At 61.3% G+C, this 20,445-nt stretch overlaps 1 protein-coding gene across 8 annotated transcripts in view; it reads right to left on the bottom strand.

The window, feature by feature from the left end:
* The window catches only part of NTRK3 (neurotrophic receptor tyrosine kinase 3), a 269,188-nt gene that overhangs the window by 65,827 nt on the left and 182,916 nt on the right, over positions 1-20,445 (bottom strand). For 2 of the 8 annotated variants that reach the window (XM_070053300.2, XM_070053301.2), the window contains exons 14-15: positions 5,341-5,472; positions 1,847-2,172 (exon numbers count right to left, since the gene is read on the bottom strand). The exons of 5 other annotated variants lie outside the window; for them this stretch is intronic. In XM_070053300.2, the coding sequence (XP_069909401.1) occupies positions 2,054-2,172; positions 5,341-5,472 (251 nt within the window). In that variant the 3' untranslated portion in view covers positions 1,847-2,053. Of the gene's footprint in view, positions 1-1,846; positions 2,173-5,340; positions 5,473-20,445 lie in introns of those variants that run through there. One more of the 8 variants, XM_070053302.2, reaches the window with a different exon arrangement.

The following is a 20,445-nucleotide window of genomic DNA, read 5'->3' as shown; positions in this document are numbered from 1 at the left end:
CTCCCAGGGAGAACCCCTGGCTTCCTGGTGCACAAAGATGAAGGACCCCAGCCCCGAGACCCGCCCTCGCACATCAGCTCCCGAGAAGTCACTGCGAGCCGTGGCACCCCGACAAGAAAACAGCCCAGCCCCCAGCAACATTGCGGCCCGGCAGCGCCTGCAGGAGCCAGGGCTGCCCCTGCCTCCGCCTCCTGTGCTGTGACCGCCAAGGCTCTAACCCCTCCCGGAAAGGCGGGGAAGCACTCACCTACGACCGCCCCTACGTGGGGGCCCGGCAGGAGCAGCCAGCCGAGCAGCTGTGGGAGGCCGTGCAGACAGCACAGCCGCTGGTTGTCGGTGAGAGCAGCTGTGAGACAGGGAAACAGGCCGGCCTGGGACGTCTATGCCTTTAACACAAATTCTCCAAATAAGAGGCCTCGTCCAGTCACGTCATTAGAAAATAAAGTGTTTATTAAGAAACTATACACGGGCGCTCCTGCGTGTCCCTGTGGAAACACACGCCCACGTCGAGCACGAGGGAGGGGGTGGAGCCGGGAAGGCTGGAAGTGAGGTATGATCGCAGCCATGAGGCCTGGACCCCGGGCCCGGCGGTGGAGAAGCCCCTGGCGCAGGCGGGGTGGGCAGCCCTGGGAGGACACTGGGGTGCTGGGACCCAGGAGCTACCGGGCAGTGACAAGGCCAGGGCTGCGTCTGACGCCCAGGAGGAACCTGAGGAGCTGGCTGGGCTCCCACGGGCAGGACCAGGAGGCAGCCACTGCCCCGAGACCCTCACTCCTGGGAGACCCAGCACGGGCCCAGGCTGCTCCCCACCGCTGAACGACTCCACCTAAACCAGCTTGGGCCAAAACCTCCACCACTTTGTCCCAGCAGCACCTGTGGGAGCCAAGGGACGGCCAGTGCTGAGCTCCCGGGGGCCCACAGGGGCCGGTCCACACCGGAGCTCACACAGCACGTGCCGGCAAGTGGGGGGCATTCAGGGCCCTGCACAGCTGCCTCTCCCAGTGGAGCCAGTGAGGACTGGCCCGTCGTCTCCCCAGCAGGACCAGTTGAAAACGAGGGACTCAACTTCCCTCTGGGGTAAGCTGGCCGTGGCGGGGCATGAGCGAGCCCAACAAAAGAAACAGCGGTGGCCCAGAGGCAGGGGCCACTTCCGTCAGCGCCACGCAGGGACTGGAGGTGGCCACGCTACGACTCTTCCCCTTCAGTCCATCTTGACCTTGAAACAGCGACTGCATCGGCTCCGAGGGTTCTCAGAGTCACGAGGGAGGGGGCGCAGGGACAGCCCCCGGGCCATGGCCAGCAGGAGACCCAGCTCCCTGGGTCCCTCGTGGTCCTGGTGGGCTGTGGCCAGTTCATGGCAAGGCCTCTGCAGCCGAAGCCGGGAAGGGCAGCAGATCTGGGGCCGTCTTTCCAGGGAGCGTTCGAACCACACCCTCAGCAAGCCACTCCAGAGAGAAGAGGAAGCAGGCGCACGTGTGCCCAAAACACACCCTGCTCCAAGCGTGCACACACACGCACACGCACACACACTCGCCTACAGAACGACCGTCTCCACGCCTGCCTCTGAGCCCTGAGCTGGGGCCACGCATGGCCCGGCTGCCTCTGACCGCGCCGTCTCCACCTCTGCTCCGTGCTCTCCATGACGTTTCCCCGTGGAGGCTGCAGGGCGCCGAGGTCACTGAGCGGGCAGCAGGGTGTCCCAGGCGGGCCAGGGAGACCCCATGCGTCCGAGCCGCAGGGAAGTGAGGCCGGGGCCGGGCTGGACGTCGGCAGGCTTTTTCGCGGAGTTGGGCTGTGTTTGCAAAGCGAGGGGGCGGCTAGTGTGCGTAAAAGACGGCTCCCGGTGCCCAGGGTTTTACTTCTCTTTATTGGCTCGAGACGGGGAGCGCAGCGGCGACCGAGGCGTGGCCCTGCGTGCTGCCCGGGACGCCCGTCTCCCGGGCAGGGGCGCGGGCACTGGTGCTCATGCAGTCTCTACTTAGCATCCCCAGATCCAAAGAGAGCAGGGCCTGGCCCCCCAAGGTGACATCAGGACAAGGAGGCTTAAAGGAGTCTAAAAGCCATGACGGCCTTTGCTGAAATAAACACTGACATCCTCAGCATGGACGCCATGGTTAAGAGGCTTGGGATGTCCAGGAAGGCTTATTGGATTCAACATAATTTCTCTGAAACCTACAAAAAACAAAAAGAAAAAAAAAAACAGAAAAACAGAAAAAGGCAAAATAAAGCAAAACCAAAACCCCCAGAGTTCAAAACCAGGAGGGGAAACAGAGGGGGCCTGAAGAGGGAAGGACACAGATAGACTGGACACTGCAAACCCTGTCACTCAGCGGGGGGGGGGGGGGGGGGTGAGGGCGGGGCAACTGCTGGACACTGCAAACCCTGTCACTCAGCGAGGAGGGCGGGGACAGGAAGGGCAGGGCGAATGGCTGGACATCACAAACCCTGTCACTCAGTAGGGGGGCGAGGGTGGGGCAACTGCTGGACACTGCAAACCCTGTCTCTCAGAGCGGGGCGGGGGGGGGGCTAGGTGACCTGCTGGACATCGCAAACCCTGTCACTTGGCAGGGGGGCGACAGGCTGGACACTTCAAACCCTGTCTCTCGGGGGGGGGGGTGCTGGGCGACCTGCTGGACATCGCAAACCCTGTCACTTGGTGGGGACGACTGGCTGGACACTACAAACCCTGTCATTCAGTTGGGGGACGAGGGTAGGGCAACTGCTGGACATTGCAAACCCTGTCACTTGGCGGGGGGGGTGGCGACAGGCTGGACACTGCAAACCCTGTCTCTCAGGGCGGGGGGCTGGGCGACCTGCTGGACATCGCAAACCCTGTCACTTGGGGGGGGCGACTGGCTGGACACTACAAACCCTGTCATTCAGTGGGGGGGCGAGGGTGGGGCAACTGCTGGACACTGCAAACCCTGTCACTCAGCGAGGAGGGCAGGGCAACAGGCTGGACATCACAAACCCTGTCACTCAGTGGGGGGGCAAGGGTGGGGCGACCTGCTGGACACTGCAAACCCTGTCACTCAGCAAGGAGGGCGGGGGCAGGAAGGGCAGGGTGAATGGCTGGACATCACAAACGCTGTCTCTCAGAACGGGGCGGGGGGGCTAGGTGACCTGCTGGACATCACAAACCCTGTCTCTCAGAGTGGGGCGGGGGGGCTAGGTGACCTGCTGGACATCGCAAACCCTGTCTCTCGGGGGGGCGGGGGGGCTGGGTTACCAGCTGGACATCACAAACCCTGTCACGTGAGCACAGGGCCTGAGTCTCTCTTGGGTTGGGACCATCTTTCTGAGGAGGCACTGTGACAAGCCAGGGGTGGGGTGGAAGATGTGTCAGCGAGGGTCACCAGAGGCCCAGGAGGGGCCACAGCCTCCCTCACTGCCCAGGGCACGGGGCACCCCCACCCCAGGCAGCTGAGCCTGCTGCCCGCAGGGACCACACCAGGACACGGGGACGTTCACTCCTCCTCCCGGCCTCATTTCCCCAGGTCAGCAGGAGGCAGGCAATGAGGGTGATCTCTGGGCTGCCCGTGACCCCACACCTCACAGGGCAGGCAGGCAGTGCTGATGCCACGGCCCCTGGGACGGGCCACCTCGACCCGGAGGGTCAGCTCCTCTGGCCACGGGCCAGGGAGGGAAGTTGGATACCAGGGATGCAGTGTTCCTGATCAAAGCTCCAGAGAGAAGCAATGGCTGTAAGAGCATGTGTGTGCACACATGTGTGCATGGGAGCATCTGCTTTTGCAAGTGTGTGCACACGTGTGTGCATGCACTATATGTTTATGTTTGTGCAAGTGTTCACCCAAGTATGCTTGTGTCTGCGTGCTTGTATGTGCATGTTTGTGCAGTGTACTGTGTACATGTGTGCAGGTGCACATGTAGTGTGCACCTACCTGTGTGCATGTGTATGTGCACATGGGTGCATCTTTGCTCTGTGTTCTTCAATGCATGTAGTATGCACACGTCATTTTGTGGGCATGTGTGTTGTGCTATGTGCATGTGTGCACAGGTGTTAACTGTGTGGGGGATGCACGTGTTTCATTATACCATGTGTGTACGTATATGCATGCACATATTATGAATTGTGTGTTTTGCTACATGTATGTGTGTCTGTGTGGGATGCGCATGTTGCATTGTGTGTACTGTATATGTATATTAACATATTGCATGTTGTGTTATATGTACATTTCTATGTACATGTGTGCATGTGCCTGGGTGCATGTGTCTGCGTGTGTGTTGTGTTACATGTATTGTACACACATGTGTCCATGTGGGTGTACATGATGTGTGTAGTGTGTTGTGCTGTGTGCATGTATGCAATTGCATGCCCCTGCAATGCACATGTGTGCACGTGTATTCACATGTTGTGTTGTGCTATGTGTATTGTTTTCTATGTGCATGTGTGCATGTGCATTATCCTACATGCGTGTGTGTACATGTGTATCCGTGTGGGATGGACATGCTGAATTGTGTGTGTACTGTGTTGTGCTATGTGAACAGGTGCATTTCCATGTCTCTGTGTGGAATGCATGTGTGTGTGTATCCACATGTGTGTGTTTGCTATGTGTATTAACTCTGTGCATGTGTGTATTCATGCCTCTGTGTGGGGTGCCTGTCTGATGTCTGTTATGCCACATGCACATGTACACTTGTATATCTGGGTGGGATGCACATCTGCAATGTGTGTGCCTGTGTGTTGTGCTATGTGCATGTGTGTGTTTGCACGTCTGTGTGGAATGCACGTGTGTGCATGCACTTGCACTCTATGTGCATTGTGTGTGCAGGCCTTTGGACCACACAAGCCCATGGCTTTGTGAAGCTTAGTGCAGGCTGTGGAGAGCACAGTGGGCTGCTGGACACTGAGGGTCCCCAGAAAGGGCCTGAGACCCTGAGCCTTGGCCTTCTGCCTGGGACTATGGAGGTCAAAGCACACTGGGTGTGGCATGGCTGGGGGCGGTGGGTTTGTGAACAGGGAAGAAGCCTCCTGCTATGACAGCACATGTTCAGGGAGACCAAGCATCGGGGGACAATGCAGATGGCTTCCCGTGCTGACCACCAGCAAGGGTGGGCTCGCATCTGAGGGGAAGGGCAGGGGCAGGCCACGGTCCCCACGGCCTGGCGGGGGGCACCACGGTTCCTCCTGCAGGGTCCTACTCCTCTCACCAGCCCTTGGAGCTACTTCCTGGGAGACCCCTCTGAGGAAGGGGCCGAGTCCCAGCCCACACCCCATCCTGGAGACACACGGAGGCTGGGGAAGGGGGTCCTCGGGGCCAGCACTGGCAGGGGGAGGGGTCTTTACCAAGTACAGAGACGTCGAAGGAGGCGACTCACCATGTGAGCTTGGGTAAGAGACATCCCCACTCTGGACCTCGGGCTCGTCATATAGATAGTGGGCGGATGGGGCTAGGTGGTCTCTATTGTCCAAGTTTAATATCCCATGATTGTCTATGTTTGAAAAGACCCCTGGCAGAAGAGGCAGACACGGGGAGTTAAAGATCAGCAGTGCCCCAAGCGCACAGACACAGGCGTGCCGTCCCCCGGGGCAGGGGCCAGCACAGGCTCCGGGCGTCCCCGCTGCTGCCCCTCGCTATTCCCTGCAGGCACCCAGCTGGCCTCAGCACAAAGCCCAGAGCCACCATCCTCCATGGGCCACAGCAGCGGGCAGGCTGGGGTTGGGGACCACAGGGCCACAGCTGGGCACAGCACAGGACAGGCTGGGGCTGGGGCAGGGAGGCTCACCACAGCCACGGACTCACCCAGCGCCTTCCTGGGCGCTACAGTGTGCCCACTGTTCGTCTGGGGCTCCCTGGGGCCCTGGGAGGCTGCTGCTTGAGCGTCGGGGACCTGTCAGACCCAGGACCCCCTTGCTGACAGCCAGCCAGCTGCTCCAAGAGGGGGAGCTCGGTTCCCTGAACCCTCCCTTGCCCGTGTCGGGGTCTGCACCTAGGAACAATGAACGCCGTGGACCCCCTCAAGCGGGGCAGGGACTCTGACGGAAGGGAGGCCGTCCCGGCTTCCTGCAGAGCCACACGGCCCCCAGGCAGGGAGAGGCCACGCCAGCTGCCCGGGGCCCTGCCTGTGGGAACACGGGCCTTTCCCACACGAGCTGGAATCTGAGCTTTGTTTTCTCTGGAACTCTTTCCCAAGTGGAGCGCTTCCAAGATTCTAGACGCTGACACTGACGGCAGGGAAGGCACTGCTGCAGCCCCTCCCCCTCCCCAGTCTCACATAACCCAGGGCAGCAAGGACTGGGCAGGGGCTCGCTAGGCGGGTGGGGGAGGCAGAACCGGCAGGGGCGGCTTCAGCGAGGCCTTGCCCGCAGTGGCGTCAGGGACGGGGGTCCTCGCAGCCCCTGTGTCCCAGAGCAGCAGAGGCACTGGGACGGTCTTGCTCGAGGGCTGTGAGCCCTGAGGAAGAGGTCAGGGGAGGGGGCTGCACAGGGAGTCTGCGCCAGTGCCACTCGGCCGAGAATGGGCTCCGTCCCTTAGACGGGCCACCAGGGCTGTGAACACGAGACCAGGCCCACGGGCCGCCGGGGCTGTGAACACGAGACCAGGCCCACGGGCCGCCGGGGCTGTGAACACGAGACCAGGCCCACGGGCCGCCGGGGCTGTGAACACGAGACCAGGCCCAGCCCTTCAGACGCCTCCGTGTTCCCCACAATCACCACGATCCGATCACCTCTGCCCAGCCCGGGTGCAGGGTGACCAGCACCTGGCACCTGCCCACACTCCCGTGCTCCACCTCGGCCTCCCCTTCTACATCCACTCCTGTGCTGTCGTGGACGCGACCATCTCGGAAACCAGCCCGGCCCCACCCGCCGCCCACACCCGCCTCTGTGCTCAGAAAGCCCCAGCATCACAGCCACACGCGGGCTCACACCGCCGTGTGCTTGCGTGGGCGGAGACACGTGGGGTCCTGGAGCCAGGCTCACGGGGGCCGCACCACCCCTCACTCACAACTCCCGCCTTTCCCGGGGCAAGAGGATGTGCGACATGGAAGGAGCCCCTAGCTGTGGCCCAGCTTGCCCTGGAACCCACAGCCCACGCGGGCCGGAGGACTTTCCCTGCCATCAGCCAGGCAGGACTGACTCCATCTTACAGGGAGGAAAACGAGGCCCAGGAACACGTGGCCCAGCCCCAGGGCTGCTCTGAGATCGTTCTGTGCAGAACCCGTGCCTCTGACCCCATGTTCCCTGTGGTGAGCGGCGCCGCGGCCCCATGCTGGAAGCAGTGTGGGGAAGAAGCCGTGGCCACAGGGGTCCGGTCCCAGGAAGCTGGACCCGAGCCGGCACCAGCTGCCCTCACAGCAGCTCCCCGAGAGCCCAGGCGCTGAGCCCCAACCCCGCCATTCCCCGGGGCACACCATTTCCTGCGCTCCCAGCCTGGGACACGCCCGGCCCTCCAGGTGGAACCGGGCACAGATGGGAATCCCAACTCCAGCTACACCCTGAGCGTGTCCCCCGGCTGCTACCTCTGGGAGTCCGCCCCACGCACGCAGGCCAGGGTGAGCTCAGGAACAAGAGGCAGGAGGCACCTGGATGACGGCAAAGGCTCGGAAAGTCACCTGAAATCCACGCCCACAGGATCTTCAAAAGTCCACAGGAAACGTGGAGAACCGACGCGTGGGCTTCGAAGACTACTCTGCACCAAAGTGAGCATGGGCTTCCACTCGGCTTCTCCGTGCTCAGGCGCTGTCCCCAGCACCGCCCTGTCCTCGGTGGGGACGTGGAACCCCTGGGGGTGCATCAGGGAGCCCACTCAGGGTGCCCGGACTCCTCCCGGCAGCTCCCAGGCCAGGGCCCTGCTGCATCTCCCACAGGGGAGCTGCACCGCGCTCAGGCAGGGCAGGCCCTGAGACACGGTGGGGGCGGCCCCTGTGGCTCCCCCGTGGCTCCTTCCGCTCCGGAGGGCCCTCGCCTTTTGCACAGGAGTCCTTCCTGCCCTGCTGTCAGAGGGCACCGGAGGCTGCGGCCCCGGCCACACTCCAGGCCACCGCGGCTTCTCAGATCCCTTCTGCCATCCTGAGCCGGCAGACCCCACCCACAGGCCATACCCGGCCTTCGGATGGGACTTCATTTATTCACTTACTTTGGCACAAACGCTTTTCTTTCTGTTACTTAGTTGCTGACATTTAAAGCTCGGGCAATTTCACATGTGAGATATTCCCAGTTCTCACTTCCCTTGTCAGTTCAGGCGTCTGGCAGCGCCGGGCCACGTCCCTGCAGGGTGATGGCTGGCCAGAGCGAGGGGTGGCCGCGGCGCTCAGCAGGCGCGGGCTGTCCGTTTGCCGTCTCCACACCACCCTTCCTGGTCTCCTCCTCCCCATTCCCCACACGCAAACACAAGGCTGACCAAGCCGAGCCACCACCGCTCTGCAGCCAGCCTCACCGACCACCTCCATGCCTCCAAAGTCCCGTGGCCATGGTTAAGTCACACAGAAGTGGCAGCAGCCTGACCACGGGGGACGCCCATGTCACACAGCAGGCGGTGGCCAGGGACAGAAACGCCGTTGCTAGGAGGGGAGGTGGCACTCACAGCAGTGGTCTCCCCATGGCCAACACATGTTGGGGACAGGGCCAAGGCAGCAGGAGGAGGAGTGGTCTCACATCCCATAATAACACAGGGCACACCAGGCCCCACAGGACATCGCCGTGTCCCTGCCACACGCCAGCCTCACGCATGAGTGTCAGACTGCAGTGTGGGTCCCTCTTCCTGGCAAGCGGCCTGGCCCTAAGGGGTGAGGGGCCGCCTGCCCGTGCGCCAGGCGGCCGAGTCTGGCTCCACCGTGTGCAGAGGCCAAGCAGCGGTGCCCTCAGTGTGGCTCAGCGCCTGGAGCTGCACCCACACAGGTCGCGGGGAGGGCGCCCTTGGGACCCGGTTTTCAGCAGAAGCAGGAGGCTGCCCAGAAGGAAACGGTTAGGCTCACTCAGACCGGGAGGGCTCTGCCCGGGCTTCACACGTCCCCGTGCTGGGCTGACCTGGGCTCAAAGCAGCCAGCAGCCAGTCCGAGAGAAAGGGCAGGGATGAGGCCGACTCCCTCCTCCCACGATGGAAGCGGGCAGCAGCCCCGGCTGAGCCCTGGGCCGATTCTCCGTGCCCGCTGCAGGGGGCAGGAAGGGACAGGCACCTCCACTCCCACTTCCTGTCCAGCTGCCCACAGGTGAGCCTGGGAGAGCAGCAGACGAGGGCCCAAGCACGGGGAGGCCCCGGTGGAGCGCCGGGCTCCAGCCTGGCCGTTGTGGCCATCTGGAGAAGGAAGCAGTGCATGCAGGACCTCTGTCTCTCCCTTTCTCTCCGTCATTCTGCCTTCGAATAAGTAAAGAAATCTTATCCAGTAAAAACAGCTGCCTCCACGCCCTTCCCAGCACTTCAGAGCACCTGGCTCGGGTTCAGAGCTTTCCCTCGACTCCTCGCAGACGTCTGAAACGGGGAGAACCCGGAGTTCTCTTCCCAGCCCCATGAACAATACACAAGTTTGGTGTCTTCATGCCAGATTCTGAAGAAGGAACTGGTTTTACCCACGGCTGAGAACCCGGTGAGTCCGTCCAGGGGCCTGTCCCCATGCTGTCCGTCAGCAGAGGAAGCCAGGATCACGACCCGTGAGCACCACAGCCCCGCCGGGCCGGCATCCGAGCACCAGAAAGGGCTCTTCCCGGCCGTGTCCCCGCCGCGCCTGCCGCTGAAGGAGTCACCTGGTGAATGTTCCACCGCCAGCGCCTGCTTCTATGTTTCCTTATCCCGAGAAAGTGGCGGTACATGTTGGCGCACAGCCGACCAGCAGCCCAAGTCCCACCGAGGCAGCGCCGGCGCAGGCTTTGCAAACCAGAGGGCAGTGAGACTTCACTCACTGCACAGGCAGGAGGGAGCCTGGCCGTGGGCCTGGGCCCAGGCCGTGGCCTCTCAGCAGTCCGTGCAGAAGGGGACAATCTCAGACCGCAGAGGCGACATGTGCACTGTGAGGAGCCCCTCCAGTGGTTCCCCTGCGCAGCCACCTCCCAGTGGCTCTGCTCCAAGGACGCGCCCGGTCAGCGACCCCAAGTCCTCAGCTCCACTCCATTGCTTAGGTTTCCCCAAAGCAGTGGCACAGCTCACATCCGCTGGTTGTGGCGGGACAGGCGTCTTCTCTTCCACCTCGTGTCTGGCATCAGGAAGGCTTCCTCCTCCAGACGGAGGGTGCCGATGCCATCCGCCGACCGCCAGGAGCCCCCAGCGCCTCTTCCAGCCTCCGTCCCCAGCTGCTGCTCCCTCCCGCACCTCGCTGGCAGACTCCCACAGAGCCCTGGCTCCTGGCTGGCGTTGGTGGAGTCTGCAGTCTTCCTCCGGTGCCCACGCTGGACTCTGTTCCCGTCAGCCGCCTTCGACTTCATCCGCGATGCCCGTGGACGTGCTCTGGACTCACGCAGTCAGGTGCACCTGTCTTTCCCGCTGTGTAGCTACCGCACACGTCTGTCAACAGACACCTCCCTCCAATGGCAGAGGTCCCCTCCCCTCAGTAGTCCTGCTGAGTCTCCCTCACAGAACTCCATGGGACTCACGCGGGGACTCTTCAAACAGGGGCACCATCATCCTCCCGTGGAGGCTCGCAGCCCATGTCCCAGATGGGCCCGGATGCTGTCTCCCAGGGCAGACAGGCAGGTGGGCAAGGCACAGTGATGAGTCTGGGACAAGCACACGTGACAATCGCCGTGTGTGACTCGTGGGGGAGCCCCGGGCAGCCAGACGCAGTGAGGACTGAAGCCAGCCCGTGGTTTGGCCCTGTGCGGTGGAGACACAGGATGGGCACAGCGGGGGTAGGGGGCTGCGGGAGAACACTCTGCTGTCTCTCACTTGCCTGTACCTCTGCAACTGCTTCATAAAAGCTCTCGGCTGAAACAAAAAGACCTGCTTTCAAGTTTCAGCCATACCCTGGGAAAGCAGTAGAAGATGGCCCGCGTCCTTGGGCCCCTGCACCGTGTGGGAGACACGGAAGAGGCTCCTGGCTCCTGGCTTTGGATCAGCGCAGCTCTGGCCATTGCAGTCATCTGGGGAGTGAACCAGCAGCTAGAGGATCTCTCTCTCTCTCTCTCTCTCTCTCTCTCTCTCTCTGTCTCTCCTTTTCGCTCTGTGTAATTCTGACTTTCAAATAAATAAGTAAATCTTTTTTTAAAAAAAAAAGTTTCAGCCATAACTTCCACGTATTCCATGACTGGTGTGAGGCAGGGAACGGCTTCCCTGGGTGAACCCCATCCATGCGGATTTTCTGTGCCAGCAGAGACCACGCTCTGTGTGGCACCTGTGTGTGGCACCTGTGCCTGTCTGTCTGTCTGTGCACCCACCCATCCCTCTGCACGCGTGTGCTGGAAGCAGTGGCTGGGACGTGGCCTGTATGCTCTCAGCTGTCTTGGGAACTTTATAACCAGTCCTTGTCCACGAGAGCAAACCTTTTCAGTCTTCTTTTTAAAAAATATCTTGGCCATTCTTGGCTTTCATTCCCTCATATAAATTATAGGATTATCTTATCAAACAAGAGCCTTCAGACACCCCACTGGGATTTTCTTCTGGACAGATTTGGGAGAGAACCAGCCTCTTTATTACACTGGTTCGTCCCACCCGTGAACAGGGAAAAGCCCCCACCCAGTGCGAGTCAGACTTGTCCGGGAGATCTTGCATACCCTTTGTTAGACTTAGATTTTTTTTTTATTTCACAATTTTTTATTTTATTTTACTTTGTTCTCATAAACATGATCTACTTTAAGTTTTTGATTAGTGCTTAGGGAATACACTGGTCGCTGGGGCTCTCGTCTCGTGATTCCCGAGCTGTCGAGTTGGCTCCAGTGGTCACTCCACCAACACCCCCGACGGGCAGTGTGGACAATGGCCTGCCTGCCTGGGACGGTCGTCCTTGTCTCTCCCATCCTCTCCTCTCGCCCCATTGCCTTGTCCAGGATGTCCACGGGCGTCCTCGGGCGTGCCTCACAGTTTAGAAGCAGAATTCACTCCCACTCTGCTCGTTCCCTGTCTCCCCTCCTCCTGAGGTCTAAGCTGGAGCTGTCACGGGGCATTGGAACTTCAGCTCCAAAGCAAACCTGACGAGGACTGGCCCGGCAGACATCACTGGGACCCAGCACTATGGCCCTCGCTGTCGAGCGGCTCAGTTTGGAGCCTGGTCCCAGCGGCTGCACCTTGCTTAGGGTCACGGATGCTGGCCAACTAGCAACGCTGTTCTCCTGCTCTCTTTCCGTGCAGATGCCTGTCCACAGCCCGTGGCTCCAAGTCGTGCCTCAGACTCCGGCCCTCAGACAATTTGGAGCGGCCAGCCGTACAGACCCCTCTAGAGCTAAGCCCTGCTCTTATTGCCTGTAGACTTGGGGCCCGGCCTGAGGCCATTTCCAGCCCTGCTCGGGCCCCCACTGTGCCTGGCATGTCCACGACCCTGCTCTGACCCCCACTGGGCCTCCGCGTGTCTGTGGCCCTGCTCTGGGCCCCCACTGTGCCTCGGCATGTCCATGACCCTGCTCTGGCCCCCACTGGGCCTCTGTGTGTCCGTGGCCCTGCTCTGGCCCCCACTGGGCCTCCGCGTGTCCGTGGCCCTGCTCTGACCCCCACTGGGCCTCCGCGTGTCTGTGGCCCTGCTCTGGGCCCCCACTGTGCCTCGGCATGTCCATGACCCTGCTCTGGCCCCCACTGGGCCTCCGCGTGTCCGTGGCCCTGCTCTGGCCCCCACTGGGCCTCTGTGTGTCCGTGGCCCTGCTCTGGCCCCCACTGGGCCTCCGCGTGTCCGTGACCCTGCTCTGGCCCCCACTGGGCCTCCGCGTGTCCGTGGCCCTGCTCTGGCCCCCACTGGGCCTCCGCGTGTCCGTGGCCCTGCTCTGGCCCCCACTGGGCCTCTGTGTGTCCGTGGTCCTGCTGCAGACCTGGAGCGGGGGCCCAGAGGTATGCGCTTGCTTTGCTGTAACCACAGCCCACTTTTCTTTCCGTATCAGAGGAAAGCGCATGATCTTGTTTCCAAAGCTGACCTCTTAACTGGGGCCTTCAGTCCCCTCTGCAGCTTCCTCGTTCACAAGGTTCTGTCTCTCCAGGTCTACGCTCCTTTGCACAAACCCTTACACACGGTCTCCTCCACCTGTGCCCTGTGCGCACCACGCTGCCACACTCCCAGTTTCTTTCCCGATGAATGCAGGAGCAGTGCCCTGCACTTGACCACACCCCCTCCCCCATTCCACTTCCCTGTCTCTTCCGGAGCCACATGCTGCACCCTAGCCTCCACCGCCCCACCGGTCACTCGTGTGTGCCTCCCACAGCCCCAGTTCCGGTTCCTCTGCAGAACTGACCTCTCAGAGGTCACCCACGGCCACCCACGAGCAGATCTCCCTTCCCCTCTGCCTTGGTCACTCCATGTACATGGCATCCTGACCACCGACACCCCACGGCACTCCAACCGAGGCCCCCATCACTGCCACCTGCTCCCGGCTGGGCTCTCTTCTGCGTGGCTTCTCACGGATCCACTTGGTGGAGCCTTCAGGACCAGAGCTTGTTGGAAATGCAGACTCCCGGGATCCAGCGAGCCCTGGGGCGGTGCCCGGGGACCTTCCAGCATGCGAGGTGGTGCTCCCGCCTCGGCTCCTCTCCCTCCACCCCCTGCACGTCCATCAGGAACACGTGTCTCCACCACCCCCTGCACGTCCATCAGGAACACGTGTCTCCACCGCGGTGGCTTCCAATCCTTGCACTTCAACCACAGCTTTCTTCCAAACGTCATTCTCAGAAGCCAGATCTTCTCTTGGTTTTCGTTTCCTGGCCTCAGTAGCGCAGACCCAGGGTTCCTGCAACCTGCACCCAGCCATTCCCCCAGCAGGCCATGTCAGCACTGCGCTGGAAGCTGCTCGGGCACAGCTCCTGGGGTCACCCTCACCTCTCCCGGATGCCCCCGGTTCCCCACATCTGATCAAACGCCAGCTCCGGGTCTTTGTTCTGCGAGACCCGGGCTCTCTGCTATCTGGCCCCAGCGGCGGAGCAGACAGAGACCGGGAGGGGCTGAGCTGCTTTCCGGGCCTGCTCCACTACCTGCGACGCTCTCACCACCAAGGCTCCTCCCTAAGGCCTCTGCACACAGGAAGTGCCTGTACTCCCTCACAGGTGCTTGGGACGGAAACGGAAGCACAGGCCAGGCGGCCTCGGGGGCTGGTTTTCACAGCCTCGCCACCCACCCCTGCTCAGGGCCAGTGTTTCACAGCTTCTCGACAAGTTTCCGATTCCAGCCCTCGAGTGACCCTCCCTGCCTCACTGCTATCAAACCACGTCACTAACACAGCCATTCACCAACCTGCCACCTTCCTCAGAAGCCACCAGCAACTTTGAAGTGTCGCCTGCGTGTGCTCAAAACCTAGGGTTGCCATCCTGGTCTCACCGCACCAACCGCTCTGCCCTGGCCGCCACGCCCCTCTCCCTGCCGCCCTGACTCAGGGCAGCGCTGAGCTGGCCACACCTGGCGCGACTTGGAGCCCACCACGCTGTGGCATTCCACGGCTCTCAACCCCTGTCTCCTCGCTGTCCTTATCCCCTTCCTTCCAGCACCACGTCAAATCCACCTCCTGGCGATTCCGAATTTCTACGAAGCTTCTCTCCCCCTGCTATGTGGAATCGCGTTCAAAGCTTTCGCTACAGGGAAACTCGTGCTTCTTTTTCATTTCTCCAAGGGGTCATCTGAACATGACCACCCCTAACACCCAGGACCTGCGGAGGTGAGCTGCACCCCAACGCAGAACTGCCTCAACCTCGGCTGCCCACACCCCCAGGAGGAGGAGCGGACACTTGGGCAAATGAGGGCAGAGACAGTCTCTTTCAGAGCCAGGACCCGAATCCAGCCTGCTCATTCCTGCTCCCATAACCCCTGTGTCTGCTGATGCCCGGGGGCAGCACAGCCAGCGGCTCTGCCGTGACCTGGTGACAGCGCCAGTGACCCGAGGCTTCAGAGCCCTGCACAGGCAGGCGAGTTCTACGACACAGGACTTTCAGTGACGAGCGTGTCACCCCCCGTCTGCGAGACACAGAAGGCACCACGTCATCTTGGCAGCATGGCGCCCAGCCCAGCCTGGCGTGTCACCCGGGACCGGGGTCCTCCAGCCCCATCTGGCACTGGGGAGCCGGCGTCTCTGACTCACGGTCGCACCGTCCAGGACATCACAGCAGGATCCCAGGCCGGCGTCACTGTGCACCTTATCTCCCAGCAGGCCACGGCCAACAGGTTACCTCCGGGCAGCCCTACAAGCTGATGCAAACCCGAGGAGCTGCAACCCCGCTTCCACATCCTGACGACGGAAGGGATGAAGAGAACCGCTGCGGCAGAGGGCCCCACCACCCCGAACGGCGCTGCCTGCGGCCCCTCGCTCAGACTCACAGAGATGCTGACTGGGCCGCACGGCTGCCAGCGTCTCCCCGGAGACCCAGACGAGTGCGCAGAGAGGCCTGAGAGACTCAGCACGGACCGGGGAGCATCAGCCTGGCCAGGCAGGCCCCACAGTGGACGCCGGGAAGCCCCGACTCAACGCCCCCTCCAACTTGCCCCGATCGTCGCACTTCCAGGAGGTGCCGAGGGCCTCGACCAGCCGTGGCACTGAGCTTTGAGCTGGAGGGAGGGAAGGGGAGGGGCAAGGTGGGTGGGAGCCGCTGGGGGTCCAGGGCCAAGGTGAGCGCCACGCCTCCTGTGGCCACCGCTGTGGCACACTCTGAGTTTCAACCTCCCCAGAGCCCAAGAAGGAACAACGCAAACTGAGACACTCACAGACGGCAGCCTCCCGCTTCTGGGCAGAAATCGTCCCCTTTAAGCTGGATGAGCTGGCGGTTTTCAGGAAACTCACGAAGTTGTACAGCTACACAGTGCTCAGCATTTCACTGCCCTCCTTACACAAACACACGCACACAAGTAAGCCCGCACTAGGGGTCACGCCCGCCCCTCCCGAGCCCCGGGAGCGGCCTCTTCCCCACTCCTAGCATCGCAGGGATGACTCGTCCTGGACAAATCGCCAAACAGAGGCTGCTGCACCCAGGGCCTGACTGGGCAACAACTCGTGCAGGCACGGCCGGTGCCAGCACCTCACTCCTCATGCTCCAGTGACACCCCACGGGAGGACACACTCTTCCAACTCATGGCCTCCATGGACGGTGCCTGCCATGGCCACTCATGGCGCACAAATCTGCACAAATGTAGTGTGGGTGCTGTGCGTTCAGCTTCCAGGAGACGTGGCAGCTGTTCCCCAAAGGGGCTCCACCGTGCCGCGTCCCAACAGCACACAGTGACTGCACGACACATTCCCACCGACCCAAATGTCTGTTCTTATAGCAGCAACCATGATTCAAGAGCGGCAGATTTGTAACGAATGTTGACTCTAAGGAGTGACGTCCTCCAACTTTTTAGTCTTTTTTTAAGACTGTTAGGCTATTTTGAATTCCGTAGGATCCAATAAGTTTTCATGTCACTCTGTTAGGCTATTTTGAATTCCTTAGCATTCCATGTAAGTTTTGTGTCACTCTGTCAATTTCTACAAAACATTGGCCACCTGCATTTGGCAGACTGTGGAATCTGCAGATCGACCTGGGGAGGAACTTCGAGCTCAGCACACTGAGGCCACAAATGCACACAGCAAATGCACACAGCGAGTGCACACAGCAAGTGCACACGGGGAATGCACACAGCGAGTGCACACGGGGAATGCACACAGTGAGTGCACACGGGGAATGCACACAGCAAGTGCACACGGGGAATGCACACAGTGAGTGCACACGGGGAATGCACACAGCAAGTGCACACAGGGAATGCACACAGTGAGTGCACATGGGGAATGCACACAGTGAGTGCACAGGAGGAATGCACACAATGAGTGCACACAGTGAGTGCACAGGAGGAATGCACACGGGGAATGCACACGGAGAATGCACACAGTGAGTGCACACGGGGAAGGCACACAGCGAGTGCACAGGGGGAATGCACACAGTGAGTGCACACAGCGAATGCACATGGGGAAGGCACACAGCGAGTGCACACAGTGAGTGCACATGGGGAAGGCACACAGCGAGTGCACACAGTGAGTGCACACAGGGAATGCACACGGGGAATGCACACGGAGAATGCACACAGTGAGTGCACACAGGGAATGCACACAGCGAGTGCACACGGGGAATGCACACAGCGAGTGCACACAGTGAGTGCACACGGTGAATGCACACAGTGAGTGCACACGGGGAAGACACACAGCGAGTGTACACGGGGAATGCACACAGTGAGTGCACACGGGGAATGCACACAGTGAGTGCACACGGGGAAGGCACACAGCGAGTGCACACAGGGAATGCACACAGCGAGTGCACACGGGGAATGCACACAGTGAGTGCACACAGTGAGTGCACACAGGGAATGCACACGGGGAATGCACACAGTGAGTGCACACGGGGAATGCACACAGGGAATGCACACAGTGAGTGCACACAGGGAATGCACACGGGGAATGCACACGGGGAAGGCACACAGCGAGTGCACACAGTGAGTGCACATGGGGAAGGCACACAGTGAGTGCACATGGGGAAGGTACACAGTGAGTGCACATGGGGAATGCACACAGTGAGTGCACACAGGGAATGCACACGGGGCAGCCAGCTGCTGAGTGATATCGGACTGAGAAGAAAGTGCAGGTACAAACATCCATGCATGCATGCGAGAGCAGCCAGGGCAGGGGCTCCCGCTCACAGGGATAAACCCAGGGAAGGCTGGTAACTGTGGCCGGTGGATGTGAAAGGAGTTCCTTTCTATGAAGGACAGTGTTGCTTTCAAAGTGAAAACCCAGAAATTGAGAAGAGGGAGCCCTACCTGGGCACGGTCCCCACCTCACACCAACAAGGCAGTCAATGTCTTCACTTCACACAGCCCTACCCACTCAACAATCACTCACACAGCCTACCCACACAGCACCCCACTCACATAGCACTACCCACTCAGCAATCACTCACACAGCCCTACCCACACAGCACCCCACTCACATAGCACTACCCACTCAGCACCCACCTCACACAGCCCTACCCACTCAGCACCCACCTCACACAGCCTACCCACTCAGCACCCCACTCACACAGCCCTACCCACTCAGCACCCACCTCCCACAGCCCTACCCACTCAGCACCCCACTCACACAGCCCTACCCACTCAGCACCCACCTCCCACAGCCCTACCCACTCAGCACCCCACTCACACAGCCCTACCCACTCAGCACCCCACTCACACAGTCCTACCCACTCAGCACCCACCTCACACAGCCCTACCCACTCAGCACCCCACTCACACAGCCCTACCCAGCCAGCACCCACCTCACACAGCCCTACCCACTCAGCACCCACCTCACACAGCCCTACCCACTCAGCACCCACCTCACACAGCCCTACCCACTCAGCACCCGCCTCACACAGCCCTACCCACTCAGCACCCACCTCCCACAGCCCTACCCACTCAGCACCCACCTCACACAGCCCTACCCACTCAGCACCCACCTCCCACAGCCCTACCCACTCAGCACCCACCTCACACAGCACTACCCACTCAGCACCCACCTCACACAGCCCTACCCACTCAGCACCCCACTCACACAGCCCTACCCACTCAGCACCCACCTCCCACAGCCCTACCCACTCAGCACCCACCTCACACAGCCCTACCCACTCAGCACCCCACTCACACAGCCCTACCCACTCAGCACCCCACTCACACAGTCCTACCCAGCCAGCACCCACCTCACACAGCCCTACCCACTCAGCACCCCACTCACACAGCCCTACCCACTCAGCACCCCACTCACACAGTCCTACCCACTCAGCACCCACCTCCCACAGCCCTACCCACTCAGCACCCCACTCACACAGCCCTACCCAGCCAGCACCCACCTCACACAGCCCTACCCACTCAGCACCCACCTCACACAGCCCTACCCACTCAGCACCCACCTCACACAGCCCTACCCACTCAGCACCCGCCTCACACAGCCCTACCCACTCAGCACCCACCTCACACAGCCCTACCCACTCAGCACCCACCTCACACAGCCCTACCCACTCAGCACCCACCTCCCACAGCCCTACCCACTCAGCACCCACCTCACACAGCCCTACCCACTCAGCACCCACCTCACACAGCCCTACCCACTCAGCACCCACCTCCCACAGCCCTACCCACTCAGCACCCCACTCCCACAGCCCTACCCACTCAGCACCCACCTCCCACAGCCCTACCCAGCCAGCACCCACTTCCCACAGCCCTACCCACTCAGCACCCACTTCACACAGCCCTACCCACTCAGCACCCCACTCACACAGCCCTACCCAGCCAGCACCCACCTCACACAGCCCTACCCACTCAGCACCCGCCTCCCACAGCCCTACCCACTCAGCACCCACCTCACACAGCCCTACCCACTCAGCACCCCACCTCACACAGCCCTACCCACTCAGCACCCCACTCACACAGCCCTACCCAGCCAGCACCCACTTCCCACAGCCCTACCCAGCCAGCACCCGCCTCCCACAGCCCTACCCACTCAGCACCCGCCTCCCAGCAGCGCAGATCCCACTGCAGAGTCTGGGGTCTCTGCTTCAGGCCTCAGGAGCATCAACGGGAAGCATGGAGCACACAGGCAAGGCTTTACCACCAACCTTGACTTGGAATGAAGGTTAATTAAAAAAACAGTTTCCACTGAAAACCTGTGGAAAAGTAGAACAAGAAGAGCCAGCCAGAAGCTCAGGGAAAACAACTTGCTTACGAATCACAACGTCCACAGCCTCAAAAACCAACGAAAACCTGAAACAAGCAACGCTACTGGGTGACTGTCAGCCGACCCAGCCTGTGGGAGGTGTGGAGCCAGAGCAACACGCACAGGCCCGACTCCCGAGCGTGGGGGCTCAGGGCGGACACCAGGGAGCCCCACACACTCGCAGGGGGGAGGCCCTGACCCTGCCCGAGGCCAGGCACTCGTACGTGAGCTCAGGGACCCGGCAATCATCACACAGCAGGGGTACCGAGGTGTGGGGTGAGGACGGTGAAATCCCTGAGCTGCCCGGCGGCCGCACACTCAGCATCTGAAAACGACGGCTGTGGGACCCGCACACGACAGTCCTGATCTAAGATGGCAGAGGAAGCCACATCCAAGCTTCAAAGCAAAGCTGTGAACCGGTGGCTCTGCTGGCGCAATGTCCAGCTTCTTCACCCAGAGCCACGGCCCAGGGTGGGCCGCTCACCAGGAGCTTCGCCTCCGCAGAGACAACCTCCCCTGGCCTGCTCCGAGGCGTCACCGCGGGCTGTCCGAGCACCTGCCACCTAATCCCCCGAGCAACATTCCTAGTGAGAAGACCCTAGCGCGGACAGAGGCTGAGTGACCTGCCCAAGGTTGCAGGTGGCAGGAGGCAGGGCCGAGGCAGGAAC

This window comes from Oryctolagus cuniculus, chromosome 12 (genome assembly GCF_051225735.1).
Source record: "Oryctolagus cuniculus isolate XC-2025 breed Fujian yellow rabbit chromosome 12, ASM5122573v1, whole genome shotgun sequence".
NCBI lineage: Eukaryota > Metazoa > Chordata > Mammalia > Lagomorpha > Leporidae > Oryctolagus > Oryctolagus cuniculus.
Note: the sequence above shows the minus strand (reverse complement) of the source record. Positions and strands in the feature narration are given on the sequence as shown.